The sequence below is a fragment of the Lacerta agilis genome, chromosome 10 (genome assembly GCF_009819535.1).
Source record: "Lacerta agilis isolate rLacAgi1 chromosome 10, rLacAgi1.pri, whole genome shotgun sequence".
NCBI lineage: Eukaryota > Metazoa > Chordata > Lepidosauria > Squamata > Lacertidae > Lacerta > Lacerta agilis.
The window spans coordinates 16,795,960-16,808,786 of record NC_046321.1 but is presented as its reverse complement, the minus strand read 5'-3'; the positions used below and the strand labels follow the sequence as shown (position 1 = coordinate 16,808,786).

The 12,827-nt window shown below is 43.2% G+C and overlaps 1 protein-coding gene across 18 annotated transcripts in view; it reads left to right on the top strand.

Annotated features, from left to right (window-relative positions):
- The first annotated feature begins 131 nt into the window (after window positions 1-131).
- Window positions 132-12,827, top strand: part of ERC1 (ELKS/RAB6-interacting/CAST family member 1) — a 160,057-nt gene continuing 147,361 nt past the window's right edge. For all 18 annotated transcript variants that reach the window (XM_033161557.1, XM_033161554.1, XM_033161556.1 and 15 more), the window contains exons 1-2: window positions 132-188; window positions 9,742-10,561. In XM_033161557.1, coding sequence (XP_033017448.1) covers window positions 9,893-10,561 — 669 coding nt within the window. In that variant the 5' untranslated portion in view covers window positions 132-188; window positions 9,742-9,892. The remainder of the gene's footprint in view (window positions 189-9,741; window positions 10,562-12,827) is intronic.

Genomic DNA, 12,827 nt, shown 5'->3' with positions numbered 1-12,827 from the left:
TCTGGGAAAAAGTGGCGTGGATTGGTGGGGGAGGCGGGAACGATATTCGGCAGGCGAACGCCTATTGGTCAGGGGGAGGAACGGCCGCGCGACCAACGCGATTGGCTTCTGAAAGGCTGGCAGGGAAGGTGGGCGGGGACACGAAGTGCTACGGAGAGCGGAGGGGCTAAGAAGAGGGTCGTGAGCGGGTGAGTTTGTGGTGGTTGGCGGGCGGAGGGAGGGAAGGAGGGGGGGCGAGTGGGAAGGCTTGTAAGCGGAGCATGCTGGGTGTAGTACGAGTGAATCGATCGATCCCATCGATGGTCGCGTGAGGCGGGCGGGGCGGGCGTGTGAGGGAAGAAGAGGTCTTAAGCGTGTCGCGCGCGCCGGCGAAGAGAGAGGGAGGCAGGGCTCGCGCCAGGGGAGAGGCGGGGCTTGGTTTTCGCCTCGCGCCGGGGGCGCGGGCGGGGAGCTGCTCGCTCGGGTGAGGAGGAGCCGGAGCGCCAGCCGTGAGGGGAGCATTGGGCGGAGGAAGACCAGCCTGCTTGGTGCCGCCGCCACAGCTGACAGACAGTGGCAGGGACGCTCAGCCCACCCGGAGGCAAGTCAGAGAACTGGGCCTGTGTGCGTGTGGGGTGAAGCCGACGGTGGTCGAGACGAGGACGGCGGCGACTTTAGGGCGAGGGTCTGTGTCGCTGAGGGAAGGAGGGAGGATCGGGTGGGGGTGGGGCCTGCCAGCCTGCTTCTGCCGGGCGTGTTGGTCATAGTTGGCACCCCTTGACCCGGGGCCTATCAGCTGCTCCACGGAAGCAGGAGGGAGAGGCCCGTCCCCTCCACACGAGCCGGGCATCCACGTTCCGGGAAAAGGTGCTCCATCCAGGATTCCTCCTCTTCCCCGGTTCCCACCCCCCACCCTAAACTGGCTCTGCCCAGGCTCCCTGCCTTGCTCAGCACCGTGGCCTCTCCCTCGACCCCACCCCGTTAGCAGGAGGCGGTGGCGGGGAGGTGGACGAGCCCCACCTGCGCACTCGGCTCAGCCTCGTCGGCAACAGCCAGTGAAATATTTTTTTTTCTTTTGTTAGGGGGAGGATAGCAAAACGGATTTGCGGACATAGGCGCACCTATTGTTGCGGATTCTCGCCTGGCGCTGCAGCCCTTTTGCACATCCTGACAACTGATGCTACTCTTAGATAGGTGGCTTGATAAATCCACAGTGGATCATGTAGTCTCTTATTCACTGCCTCATGTTAGTAACTGTTAACCTTGGGGTGGGTGCGATCATCATCTTTTTCTGTGGCTGGCAGTCCATTAGTGTAACAAGGTGCTCTCTTTTTGCTTCCTTGAGCGGGCTGATGGTTCAAAGCATTGCAAGAATGGAAAGCAAGCAGCTTTCTTGAGGAATTTGGCATGCAATGCATCTAGGTACAGGACCTGAAAATAAAAAATCTCTGTTATGGTGACAAATTTATCCTTTACTGGAACAGTGTACTAATAAAATATTTTCTGAAGCCCGTGCATAAGATGAGCAAGAGTTTTAAACAGTAGCTTATCTTTCATAATTCCATTTTGTCTTTAACTCTGATTGGATTGTGAAACTCTGCCTTGTTCTGGTAATTCCATCAAATATAATGGGATGGGGCTCATGCTGTGGAGGTAGGAGAAATAGATGGAATTTCCTTGCAAGGGTTGGGATTGGTGATCCCTAGTATCTTCAGTTTTGTTTTAAAAATTCTCAGATGGGTTGGGAAAGATCTGTTTTGAAGTATATGAGTTGTTGCCATTGAAAATATATTGGCTAGATGAATTATTAACCTACCTCAGTATGTGGTAGATTCACATATTTAGAAATATTCACCCTTAGGAAAGTGTGTAGTCTGCAGAGTTTGTCCTAATCATTATATAATACAGTTTAAGAAGTATTGCCTAGAATTTGGCATAACTTGTCACTTGAGATCATTTTTGTGCTGTACATGAACTGCTTCTGAGGATTTTAAATGAAAATGAAGCAGAATTACAGTCAGTGCAATCTCAAAAGAGATTTCAACACTTTGATTTTGCACAATCTGAGTTAGATGTTGTCAGTATAGCATAACTATTTAGAATAGTTTTTAGGAAAAAAATATAGTGTGTTCCCTTTGTCAAACAGCATTTTTATATTTTACTTATTTGTTAATCGTGTGCTGAACAAAAATTTTTTTTTTGTATAGCACACATTTTTAAATTAAAATTTCGAAATGTTTTAGCTGTTGGTCTAATATGATTCCATCCCCCCCTTTGAGTGATGAAGCCATAAATAATTTTTACAACAAATCCATTTTTCTGTAAAGATATATTGATTGTATCTTGCAGAGAACATAAGAACATTACTAGTTTTGATTATTCATGATAGAAGACACTGTGGTGCCTAAATATTTCTAGAGGCTGGAGTGCAAAAAATATTAGAGGTGTTAATTTTTTTAATTAAAGATCCAACAAAATAATGAATAATAGCATGGTGTTGAAAAGTCATCTACAGCACCAAACACTTTTTTAAAAAAATAATAAGATAATAAACGGGCAAAACTGTTATATTCTGGACTTTGGGAGCCAGAGAAACCCATGTACAGAGTCCTTCTGTCAGTACAGGGAGGGGTGGCTTATTTCCCCCCTCCCATGTCATAATGTCATTGGTGTTCCTCATCCTAAATGTAATTTTTGGTATATTAGTATTATACTGTTCATTCTGTTTGTGTCTGCTAGGAATTGATAAACGTACATGCACTGATAGCCCCTCCTGTACTGGTTTTGGTATTTTGTTATTTTTGTCTGGTTGTTGCTTTGCAGGGATGTGCTTTTAGGCATGTTCATCCATTACACAACACAGACTTCTCCACCCACAGCAATCCATTTTTTTTAAATAGTGAGTAAGAAGCAAAAATGCCTCTGGAAAGAAGAATCAAGTGACAGGTCTAGTTTGAATACGCCTTGCCTGATTGTGTTTAAGAACAAGCTGACAGTGGCATAATTAAGATGGTATTTTTGTGCACATCCTGAGAGCAAGCAAATACCAGTTTCAGGAGTTAGGAAAGTCAGAATCCATTTTCCAAGCATCATTAACTGCCCTAAGTTCATGTACTTAACATATGATGGATAGTATATAAGTCAACCTTCACCAGCTGGGCTGGCTGGGGCCAACCGGAGTTGTTCAAAACATCTGGAGGGCGTTACATTGGCAAAGGCTGATTTAAGGCATGCATGTTATCCAAAGCTGAAGGAAATGTGTACCTAGCTGCACAGAAAGTTTGAATAATGAGCACAAGACTGGCATAGCTGTCAACTTTTCCCTTTTCTTGCGAGGAATCCTATTCGGAATAAGGGAATTTCCCTTTAAAAAAGGGAAAAGTTGACAGCTATGGACTGGTTGTATTTTGTGATGCACCTTGCCGGGATGAGGATTAATCCTTGCACAAACTCTAACTTAGGCCAGTGCTATCCACAATTGATCCTCAAGTAGGCCTATAATCCAAAAATGTTGGGTGTGCAATGGGTCTAGGCTAAATAGGATGGTAGCTTAGTGGTAGAGCACCTGGTTTTCATGTAGAGTGGTGCTCCAGGTTCAGTCCACAGCAGCACCCATCAATATCACCACCTGAAATCCTAGGGGGCCACTGCTAGACCATGTAGACAATACTGATCTAGATAGATCAGCTTTATAAGACAGCTTTGTCTGTTTCCTGTAGTTTGCATCTGAGATGAGCATTTGACTGGAGACTGCTCCTCTACCAGCTCTGATTCTAATGATTTGATTTTGTTTCCTTAAAAAAACTTATCCCGGTTGCATAGCATAAACCAGTGAAGTGTGTGTGAAGGAGTGGGAAATCTGGGGAGAGCTGAAGAAAATAGTGTGGCTTTTAAAAGTGGGAATTATGCATGCATTTGAATGGAGCATTGAAAGAAGCTACTGCATGATGCCCGCAGCAACTGCTCCAGGTTTAAAAGCATATAATAGGGGTAACCAGTGTGGTGTCCTCTAGTTGTTGGACTACAATACCCATTCATTCCTGATCATTGACCATGCTGCTTGGGGCTGATGTGGGTTGTAGTCTGACAATATCTGGAGGGCACCATGTTGGCTACTCCTGTATATACCGGTACTTTGGAAAATGCTGATAGGGTCACTAACATTTTGTTGTTGTTGTTCTTGCCCATTTGCCCGCAAGTCTCTTTCTAAAGATTAAAAGTTCCCAGCTACAACAGTCCCTGAATATTTTTGCTGCGTATAACTAGTAAATACAGTAAGTATTTGGTAAAGGTTTAGAAGGAAGACAAGTGAGATAGCTTTTGATTTCTTCTCATGAGGGAAAATAGACAGCTTTGTGGGATGTTTTAATCTGATAATTTATTGAAGGTCAAACTATTTTGCAGGGGAAAATGAGCTAAGCTTTGAGGGGGGAAATGGCTCTGTAGGTCTTACTTCAGGGTGCTGATTTCTCTCAGCCAAATGGCCTTGTGTCAGGAGTAACAAGCAAGAGGTATACTAGTTTCAGGTCACATTTCTGCTACTCTAAAGGAGGGCAAAGAACAAGCCATAAGTGGACATGGCCTTGTGAGTTCTGAGGACCAGACAGAGAGGCCTGGAGGTATATATTTGGTCCCTATCATTGTCTTACAGTGGTGAGTTTATGTGTAGAACATCTATCAGCACACAGGCAGTTGCCAATCCATCTGCTTCCTCATATCAACCATTGAAGAGTACTGTATATCACAGGGGTCAGCAACCTTTTTCAGCTGTGGGCCGGTCCACCGTCCTTCAGACCATGTGGTGGGTCAGACTATTTTTTTTTGGGGGGGGGAGAATGAACTAATTCCTATGCCCCACAAATAACCCAGAGATGCATTTTAAATAAAAGCACACATCATACTCCTTTAAAAACACACTGATTCCTGGACCATCCACGGGTCGGATTGAGAAGGAGATTGGGCCACATCCAGCCCATGGGCCTTAGGTTGCCTACCCCTGTTATATCATGTGAATCTGCTTTCTCTGGGAAACTACGGGGGGTGTTGTTGTTTTTTAATGTTGTGACACCGTCTGTAGTTCTGACATTCAGAGTTGTTTTCTATGGTCTGTGGATACTGGAATTTGGAAGGACAGTTTAAAGGACCTGTTACCATACCCTGGAATTTAAATAAGTGGTGTGCATTGCAAATCTCACAGTTGCATTTCTGTGCAGGAACTGTATCCTCTCACTTCGTAACACCTCTGCCAGGGTTGCCAGTTCCATGTCTGACTGTAGTTCCGTGTTTTTCTTCTCTATCTTTTCTAAATATACAGGTGAAACTCGAAAAATTAGAATATCGTGGAAAGGTTCATTTCTTTCAGTAATTCAACTTAAAGGGTGAAACTAGTATATGAGATAGACTCATGACATGCAAAGCGAGATATGTCAAGCCTTTATTTGTTATAATTGTGATGACTATGGTGTACAGCTGATGAGAACCCCAAATTAACAATTTCAACTTGGGGGTTTTCATCAGCTGTGTGCCATAACCATCAGAATTATAACAAGCAAAGGCTTGACATATCTCGCTTTGCATGTCATGAGTCTATCTTATATATTAAACTCCAGTAGCTAATGAAAACAATTGCTTTTATAAATGGACTTTTCCACGATATTCTAATTTTTCAAGTTTCACCTGTATTGTTAGGGCAGATATTCTTGTGTTTCAGCTAGTTTACGTAGCAGTCTTGTAACTTCCAAACACTATGTATACTTGGTAAAGTAGGGAGACCTGGAATGATGTGAACCAAAATGTAGCAACTCTATAAATCTTGTTGCAACATATATCCAAGGGAAGAATTAAAAAGGAACAACCAAAAAACACTTCTTTAATTTAGTTTTGTGGATCTTAAGCAGTGGGTATAACCTTTCTTATTTTGTTTTATGGCAGTTGAAATATATAGCTGTGGTGACAAAGGTAAAAGTGATGTGGCTCAGTGGGACTTAAGTCATGACTAGCTTGTGCCATTGATTTCAGTAACACTAACTTAGACCCCATTCTTCTACACACTTATCTGGATGTAAGCCCCATTGAACTCAATGGGATATTGAGACTTCATTCTGATCAGGCAGGTAAAGAATTGCAATGGCAGTCTAGATCTGACCCAACAGAGTTCCCAGTTTGGCCTGTGAGGCTGTTTTCCCCAAACCACATCTACCTCCTTTCATCTGTGATGTCCAGTGAGGAATGTGTGGAGGTGTGGCTGCCAGTGTGTGACTGGAAACCTTAAAATGTGCTTCGAATTGTGACATTGCTGATTTGCAGTGAGAGCAAGCCAGCTAGGTCAGTTGCACTGAGTTCCCCATGAGGAACTCAGAAGTGTAGCCAGCCACTGCAGATTATTGGAGCTTGAACTGAGTGCATTCCAGCCTACCTGTCACAGATGTTTGGCAGTGATGGGGACTGATTAAGATCTAGCCTGTTGAGCCAAAAGGGTTCCTTACCCCTCCCTGGTCTATATCCAACCCAATATCTTGCTGTGTAGTTTTGGTGGGTTTTTTAGGGTGTTTTTTTTAAAAAAGAAAAGATTTGGAATTGTATTGCCTGTTGTATTGGGCCAATTCATTTAAGCAGCCATCAAAATTTCATCCCTATTACATTACAAATCTGATGGTAGGACCTAAATGGTTGTCCCAGAATTTTTTCTCCATTTTTTTCCTGTGACTAAATGGCAGTGAAATAATTTTTCATTCTCTCATGTAATTATATATTTAGGGATCCCACCCCACCCCCATTTCATCATGGCAGATGGTATGACACCCACCACTCGTTTTGTTGCTGCTGTCAGGATGTGATTCATTTTCTTTTTTGGCATTGATTTTAAAAATAGGATAGATTAAGGAAATACTGAATTTCCTTTTTAAATTCCTTGAAACAGTAGGAGCCTGTGTGGCTTTTTGGGGTCTCCTGCTCTTTCCCCACATGCTTTCCCCCTCCCCATATCCTTGGTATAAAGCATAAACAACTTGAGTTTTACCACACAAAATCTGGGGAAGTATGGTGAACTTCCAGAGGAAGTTGGTGATGTTCTCAATTTTAGTGGAACACTGTGATACTGATAAATTTTTACTACTATTCTGAATACCTGGTAGTTTTCTTATTAATTGGTTTAACAGTCAGTCCTCAGACAATGCAATCAGTGTCATTCCTTTCTTCCCAGTCAACAGATGTTCTGACCTTGCGATGAACTCTTCCACACTTTTTCAGCCATCTTTCAGCAAATGTCAGACATAATTCTTCACAGAAAAATAACTGATTTTGATGGTGGAAAGGGTCAGTGTAGAGACCCTTCTCATCCAATTCTAGCATGCCACTCATCCATATCTTGTCTGCCAAAATCCATTTACCAATATAATTGTCCCTTTGCAGTCAGAGCATACCCTGTGACTCCAAGCTCTTTCTAAGTTAAACCATTTTCCCATGTCCTATTTTTGGGATAGGGAGATCTCTAACCCATGAGCTGAATCAGGCCTACCAGCCCTCTCCATTTGGTCTGTGAGGTGTTTTAGGTGAGGCCACCCCATCAGGTATTGGGCAGATAAAGACATGGCTGGGCCAAAGTGGATTTGCAGTCACTACTGGTTAACTCATCAAGGGCACCAGCACAACACATTGGAAGCCCAAACTATCAGGGGTTGCATAGCTCAGTGTGACCCATAGTTATCAAACTTAATTCACTGTGGGTTGCCATACCTGCACTCCCAAACCCCCTTGCATCCCAAACTAGTTCCACCTACATCCTGCCTGCCTAAATGTCTGTCACCCATGTCTGCTCCTTAAGCAACCACCACCCATTCCACACCCTTCTCTGCCCGTCAGACACTGCACACCGCACACCTTTTTACCCTGGCTGCTAATTTAAGGGAGAGGCTAATGTCAAAGAATGCACTTGCAACTCTTGGTAGGTCAGCCCTTTTCCCTTTTAAGAGCATTGCTTCCTTGCCTTGATGATGTTGCAATGACCGGTGTGGTAGGTGTGACCACATTGGGAACCCCAGAGACTCTATTAAGATTCTGGGCATTATGTTTTATAGACCTGCTGAAGAGTAAGTCCATCCCACTTGTTATATTAAACTCTAGATTTCCCTTCAACTAGCAGGGATATTGTTAACCTTTTTGCCTGTGACTGTTTATGGGCTCTTTTAGGCAGGAGGGCAAGTTATAAATTTAATTTATAAATAAAAACTGTACTAAGGAAAGGGCATAGTTGGTATACCAATAAGCATTCCTTGCCACCAGATGGATCTAGGAGTACCCCCAAACTATGCACCTGTTTCTTTGAAGAAATAGGTGCTGTTCTGTCCAGAACTGGTGAACTAGCAGACCTGGGAGCTGCTCACCCATCAATTCTCTCCTTCACCAGGATTCAGTCTGTTTGTTGGTCCTCATCCAGCTCACCATTGTATTCAGATCACAATCTCTCCTGAGGCATGAGACGGTGCCCCAAATCTCCTAATGACCATTCCCGGAAGTTTTATATAGATATTAAAGAGCACTTGGAACAAGATGGTGCCCTGTAGCATTCCATCACACAACTGCAAAGGGGCAAACACATAATCCCCAAATGCTGTTCTGTAGGTAGTAGCAGAACCACTAACATTGCCTGCTACTCATTGAGACAATTGAAGAGGATACCATGGTTAATAAGGGACACGGGTGGCACTGTGCGTTAAACCACAGAGCCTAGGGTTTGCTGATCAGAAGGTCCGTGGTTCGAATCCCCGCAATGGGGTGAGCTCCTGTTGCTCAGTCCCAGCACCTGCCAATCTAGCAGTTTGAAAGCACATCAAAAGTGCACGTAGATAAATAGGTACTACTCCGGCAGGAAGGTAAACGGCGTTTCCGTGCACTGCTCTGGTTCGCCAGAAGTGGCTTTGTCATGCTGGCCACATGACCCGGAAGCTGTACGCCGGCTCCCTCAGCCAGTAACGCGAGATGAGCACCACAACCCCAGAGTCGGACACGACTGGACCTAATAGTCAGGGGTCCCTTTACCTTTACCTTTACCATGGTTAATGGTATCAAAAGTTACTTGAGAAATCAAACAAGAACAAGAAGATTGCACTCCTGCTAGTCATCCATTAGGGTGACCAAGACAGAGTCTGTCTTAAAACTGGGCCTAAACCTGAAATGGGCCAATACAATAAATTTCAGTGATTATCAGTGGCTGCTGTCATCCTCTTGAGCACCTTACCCAATTAAGGGGCATTTGTGATGGATGGTTTCTTTAGGAGCAGCCATGCAATGCCTTCAAGGTGCCAGGCACCCTCTCCAAACACATTAACCACTTCTTGGACCACTTAATGCAAAGCTTGTGATCATGCCGTAATTCAGAATTACATTTCTTAGAAGCAAGGGGACGAGATAATTTTTGGTTTGGTTTGCTCTGTATGCATGTAACAGCGCTAAACAAGTTCACTTGAAAGTTCAATCGAAACTGGTACCATTGAGCAAAGTAGGAATTCCGTCCAAGTAAAAATGCATAGGATTGAATTTTCTGGAAGGGAATACTGGTATATTGAAAGTTACATATCCATGCTGTTTGGTAGAATCATATGTTTTCATAATTTGAGGCCTGAACATATTGTTGAGCTTGAACAGAAAGGGCAATCAGAAGTACTGGAGAGACATTTTTCCATTTGCATGTTTGAATCTTCACAGAAAATAAGGAACCAACACTTGTTGGAGAATGGAAACTGAATATCTTTCTTTCTCTTACAGATGATGATTGGCTCCAAGAAACTATGTCTTCAGAAATGAAAGCTTGTACCTACTATAAACAGTGATCGGCCTTAAGTAGACTAGAAACTATAGTCAAGAAACTTTAGTGGAACTCGTCCTTACCTGGTTACCTTGTATCATAAATTCAATCATGTATGGAAGTGCTCGGTCAGTTGGTAAAATTGAGCCAAGTAGCCAGAGTCCTGGGCGTTCACCAAGGCTGCCACGATCGCCACGGCTGGGCCATCGTCGGACCAACAGCACAGGTGGCAGTTCTGGAAGTAGTACTGGGGGTGGCAGTGGCAAAACTCTTTCTATGGAAAATATCCAATCCTTAAATGCTGCCTATGCCACTTCGGGCCCTATGTACCTAAGTGACCATGAGAACGTGGGTGCAGACACGCCTAAAAGCACCATGACTCTTGGACGATCTGGGGGGCGTCTGCCTTACGGTGTTAGGATGACTGCTATGGGCAGCAGCCCCAACATTGCCAGTAGTGGGGTTGCCAGTGATACTATAGCATTTGGAGAGCATCACCTTCCTCCTGTCAGCATGGCATCCACAGTGCCTCATTCACTGCGCCAGGCTAGGGACAACACTATAATGGACCTGCAGACGCAGCTCAAGGAAGTGTTGCGGGAAAATGATTTACTACGCAAGGATGTAGAGGTGAAAGAAAGTAAACTTAGCTCCTCCATGAACAGTATCAAGACATTCTGGAGTCCTGAACTCAAGAAGGAAAGAGCCCTGAGGAAAGATGAGGCATCAAAAATAACTATTTGGAAAGAACAGTATCGAGTTGTGCAGGAAGAAAACCAGGTTAGTAACCTAAAGAGAATTCTGCAAGGGGAGGGTAAATACAATTGTTTTAATGAATGTGTTTCAGAGAATTTTCCTTGGCAGTCTTGAACTTGAGACAAATTATTCTATTGATCTAGAGTTAGTATATTCAGTTCCAAGTAGCACTATGTAACATGGAAAAACAATTTTCCTGTCTCGGATTTTGTATCTACGTTGCAGCTATGTTGCTTTAGGTAATGGCATAAGAGAATAGTGAAGCGGGGGGCGGGGGGGGGGAGCATCCAGTCCTTTCCCATCAGTTCACTATTCCAGCCCAATCCAGTATAATTCTAGGATTCTTTGCTAGTGTTCTCTGTCAGGAAGTGAGCAGGAGGTTTATATCTTTGTAATGTGGAATTTGTTGGATGTGTTGGCTACTATTACTAAGAAGGCCCTCTGTCTAGGAATAGTTACACTTACTCAGCAAATATTCCTGGAAGTTTGTCAAATTCTTGTGTGACATATGGCTGAATATTTAGACTCTAGATTTTAAGGCTTATAAAATTATAAATAGTATGGAAAAATCGAAGAGAAACTATTCCCTTTCTCGCTGCATTTCAGTTTGGTTAAATCCACTTGAATCCATTGGCAGTAGATCCAACACAGATCTAATGAAGTATTTCTTCATAATACACAATCTAGTTACAAAATTTGTGGCCGCAGGGTATATTTTTTAATACTAAGATGTATGTCTTCCAACAACTCCTTGCATGTTGTTAAGATCTGTAGGGAACAGTTGATGAAAGACTTCCTTTGAAAGATAGTCGAAGTTTCTTTTGACAAGGTCAAGGTCTTAAAATATTTTCAGAATAAAACCTAGATTCATATTCAGTTGAAGAATATATTTGTTTATGTAACAAAAACAGTTACCTTTCAAGTATCCTTCATGCACACAGGCTGGAAATACTCTTGGTCATTTTCTACCAGGTGTAGATTGGAAATTTCTCCCTAGTCTCACCTTTTATGTCAGCCTTCCTGGGTTTGTTGAAAGGTACCAGTGGCCCATTTCCCTGGCTGCTCCTCTGCATTCAAAAGCTTGTTACTACACGTGTACCCAACCTCACATGTCCATACAATGAATGGAAGATCTACCTCCCCTAATTCCACTTGGTTTAAATGAAAACTGTTTTATATGAAAATTTGAAATCTGCTAAACATAATGGGTGATCCTTGCTCCACACAGGTGCCTTTGAAATAGTTATTTAAGATTGTCTAACTTAGTGTAAGGTTTTTTGTTTCTTTTTATGCTATCTTTTCCCTCATGTCTATCCTTAATTTGAATTAATATTTTGATTTTGAATCTAGAATCATTGTATACTTTTGACAACCAAATAATTTTTCACACTACATTATTCAAATGGGGTGGGGGGAGTAAGGGGGAAACAGACAAGTTGTGGTGGCTGCTCCCTACCTGGCTAAAAATTAATCTGCAAGTGTTGGAGTTCTTGCCTGACAGGAGCTATTGTTAATCGAGAGAATTGTGTCAGACCAGTCAGTCAGTCTCCACAATTGTTTGTCAAGAACCTAGGAGTAAGTGGTGTATTAAGGAAGGAGAGAGTGAATATGAACTGCAGGATTGTGTCTAGTTTCTTCATGTAGTGCCAAACTATGCATTCAGTGTATCTGAAGAAGTGTGCATGCACACGAAAGCTTATACCCAGAACAAACTTAGTTGCTCTCTAAGGTGCTACTGAACAATTTTTTGATTTTTTGATTTATTTTGTATGCATCAGAACTAATTCTCTAGTTCACAGTTCAAATAAGGAAAACCATAGGGTGATAGGCATTGTTGAGAACCAGTATGGTATAGTGGTTAGAGTGTCAGACTAGGACCCGAGAGTCTAGTTTTTCAATCCTCTCTCATCCATGTAGCTCACTCGGTGACCTTTGGCTAGTTACACCCTCTCAGCTTACCCTACCTCACAGGGTTGTTGTGGGGGTTATATGAGGAGGGGGCAAACCATGTACACCACTTGAGCTCCTTGGAGAAAAAGGTTAGATATAAATGCAATAAATAAACAATGTTAGTCATACAGTGGTGCCCCGCTAGACGAAAATAATTAGTTCTGCGAATATTTTCGTCTAGCGGTTTTTTCGTCTAGCGAAGCACCAATGCAAACCGCGGTTTTCGCTAGACAGAAAAAAAAATTTTTCGTCTTGCGAGGCAGCCCCATAGACAAATTCGTCTTGCGGGGCAGCCTTCCGCTAGACGAATGCCTTCGTCTAGCGAGTTTTTCGTCTAGCG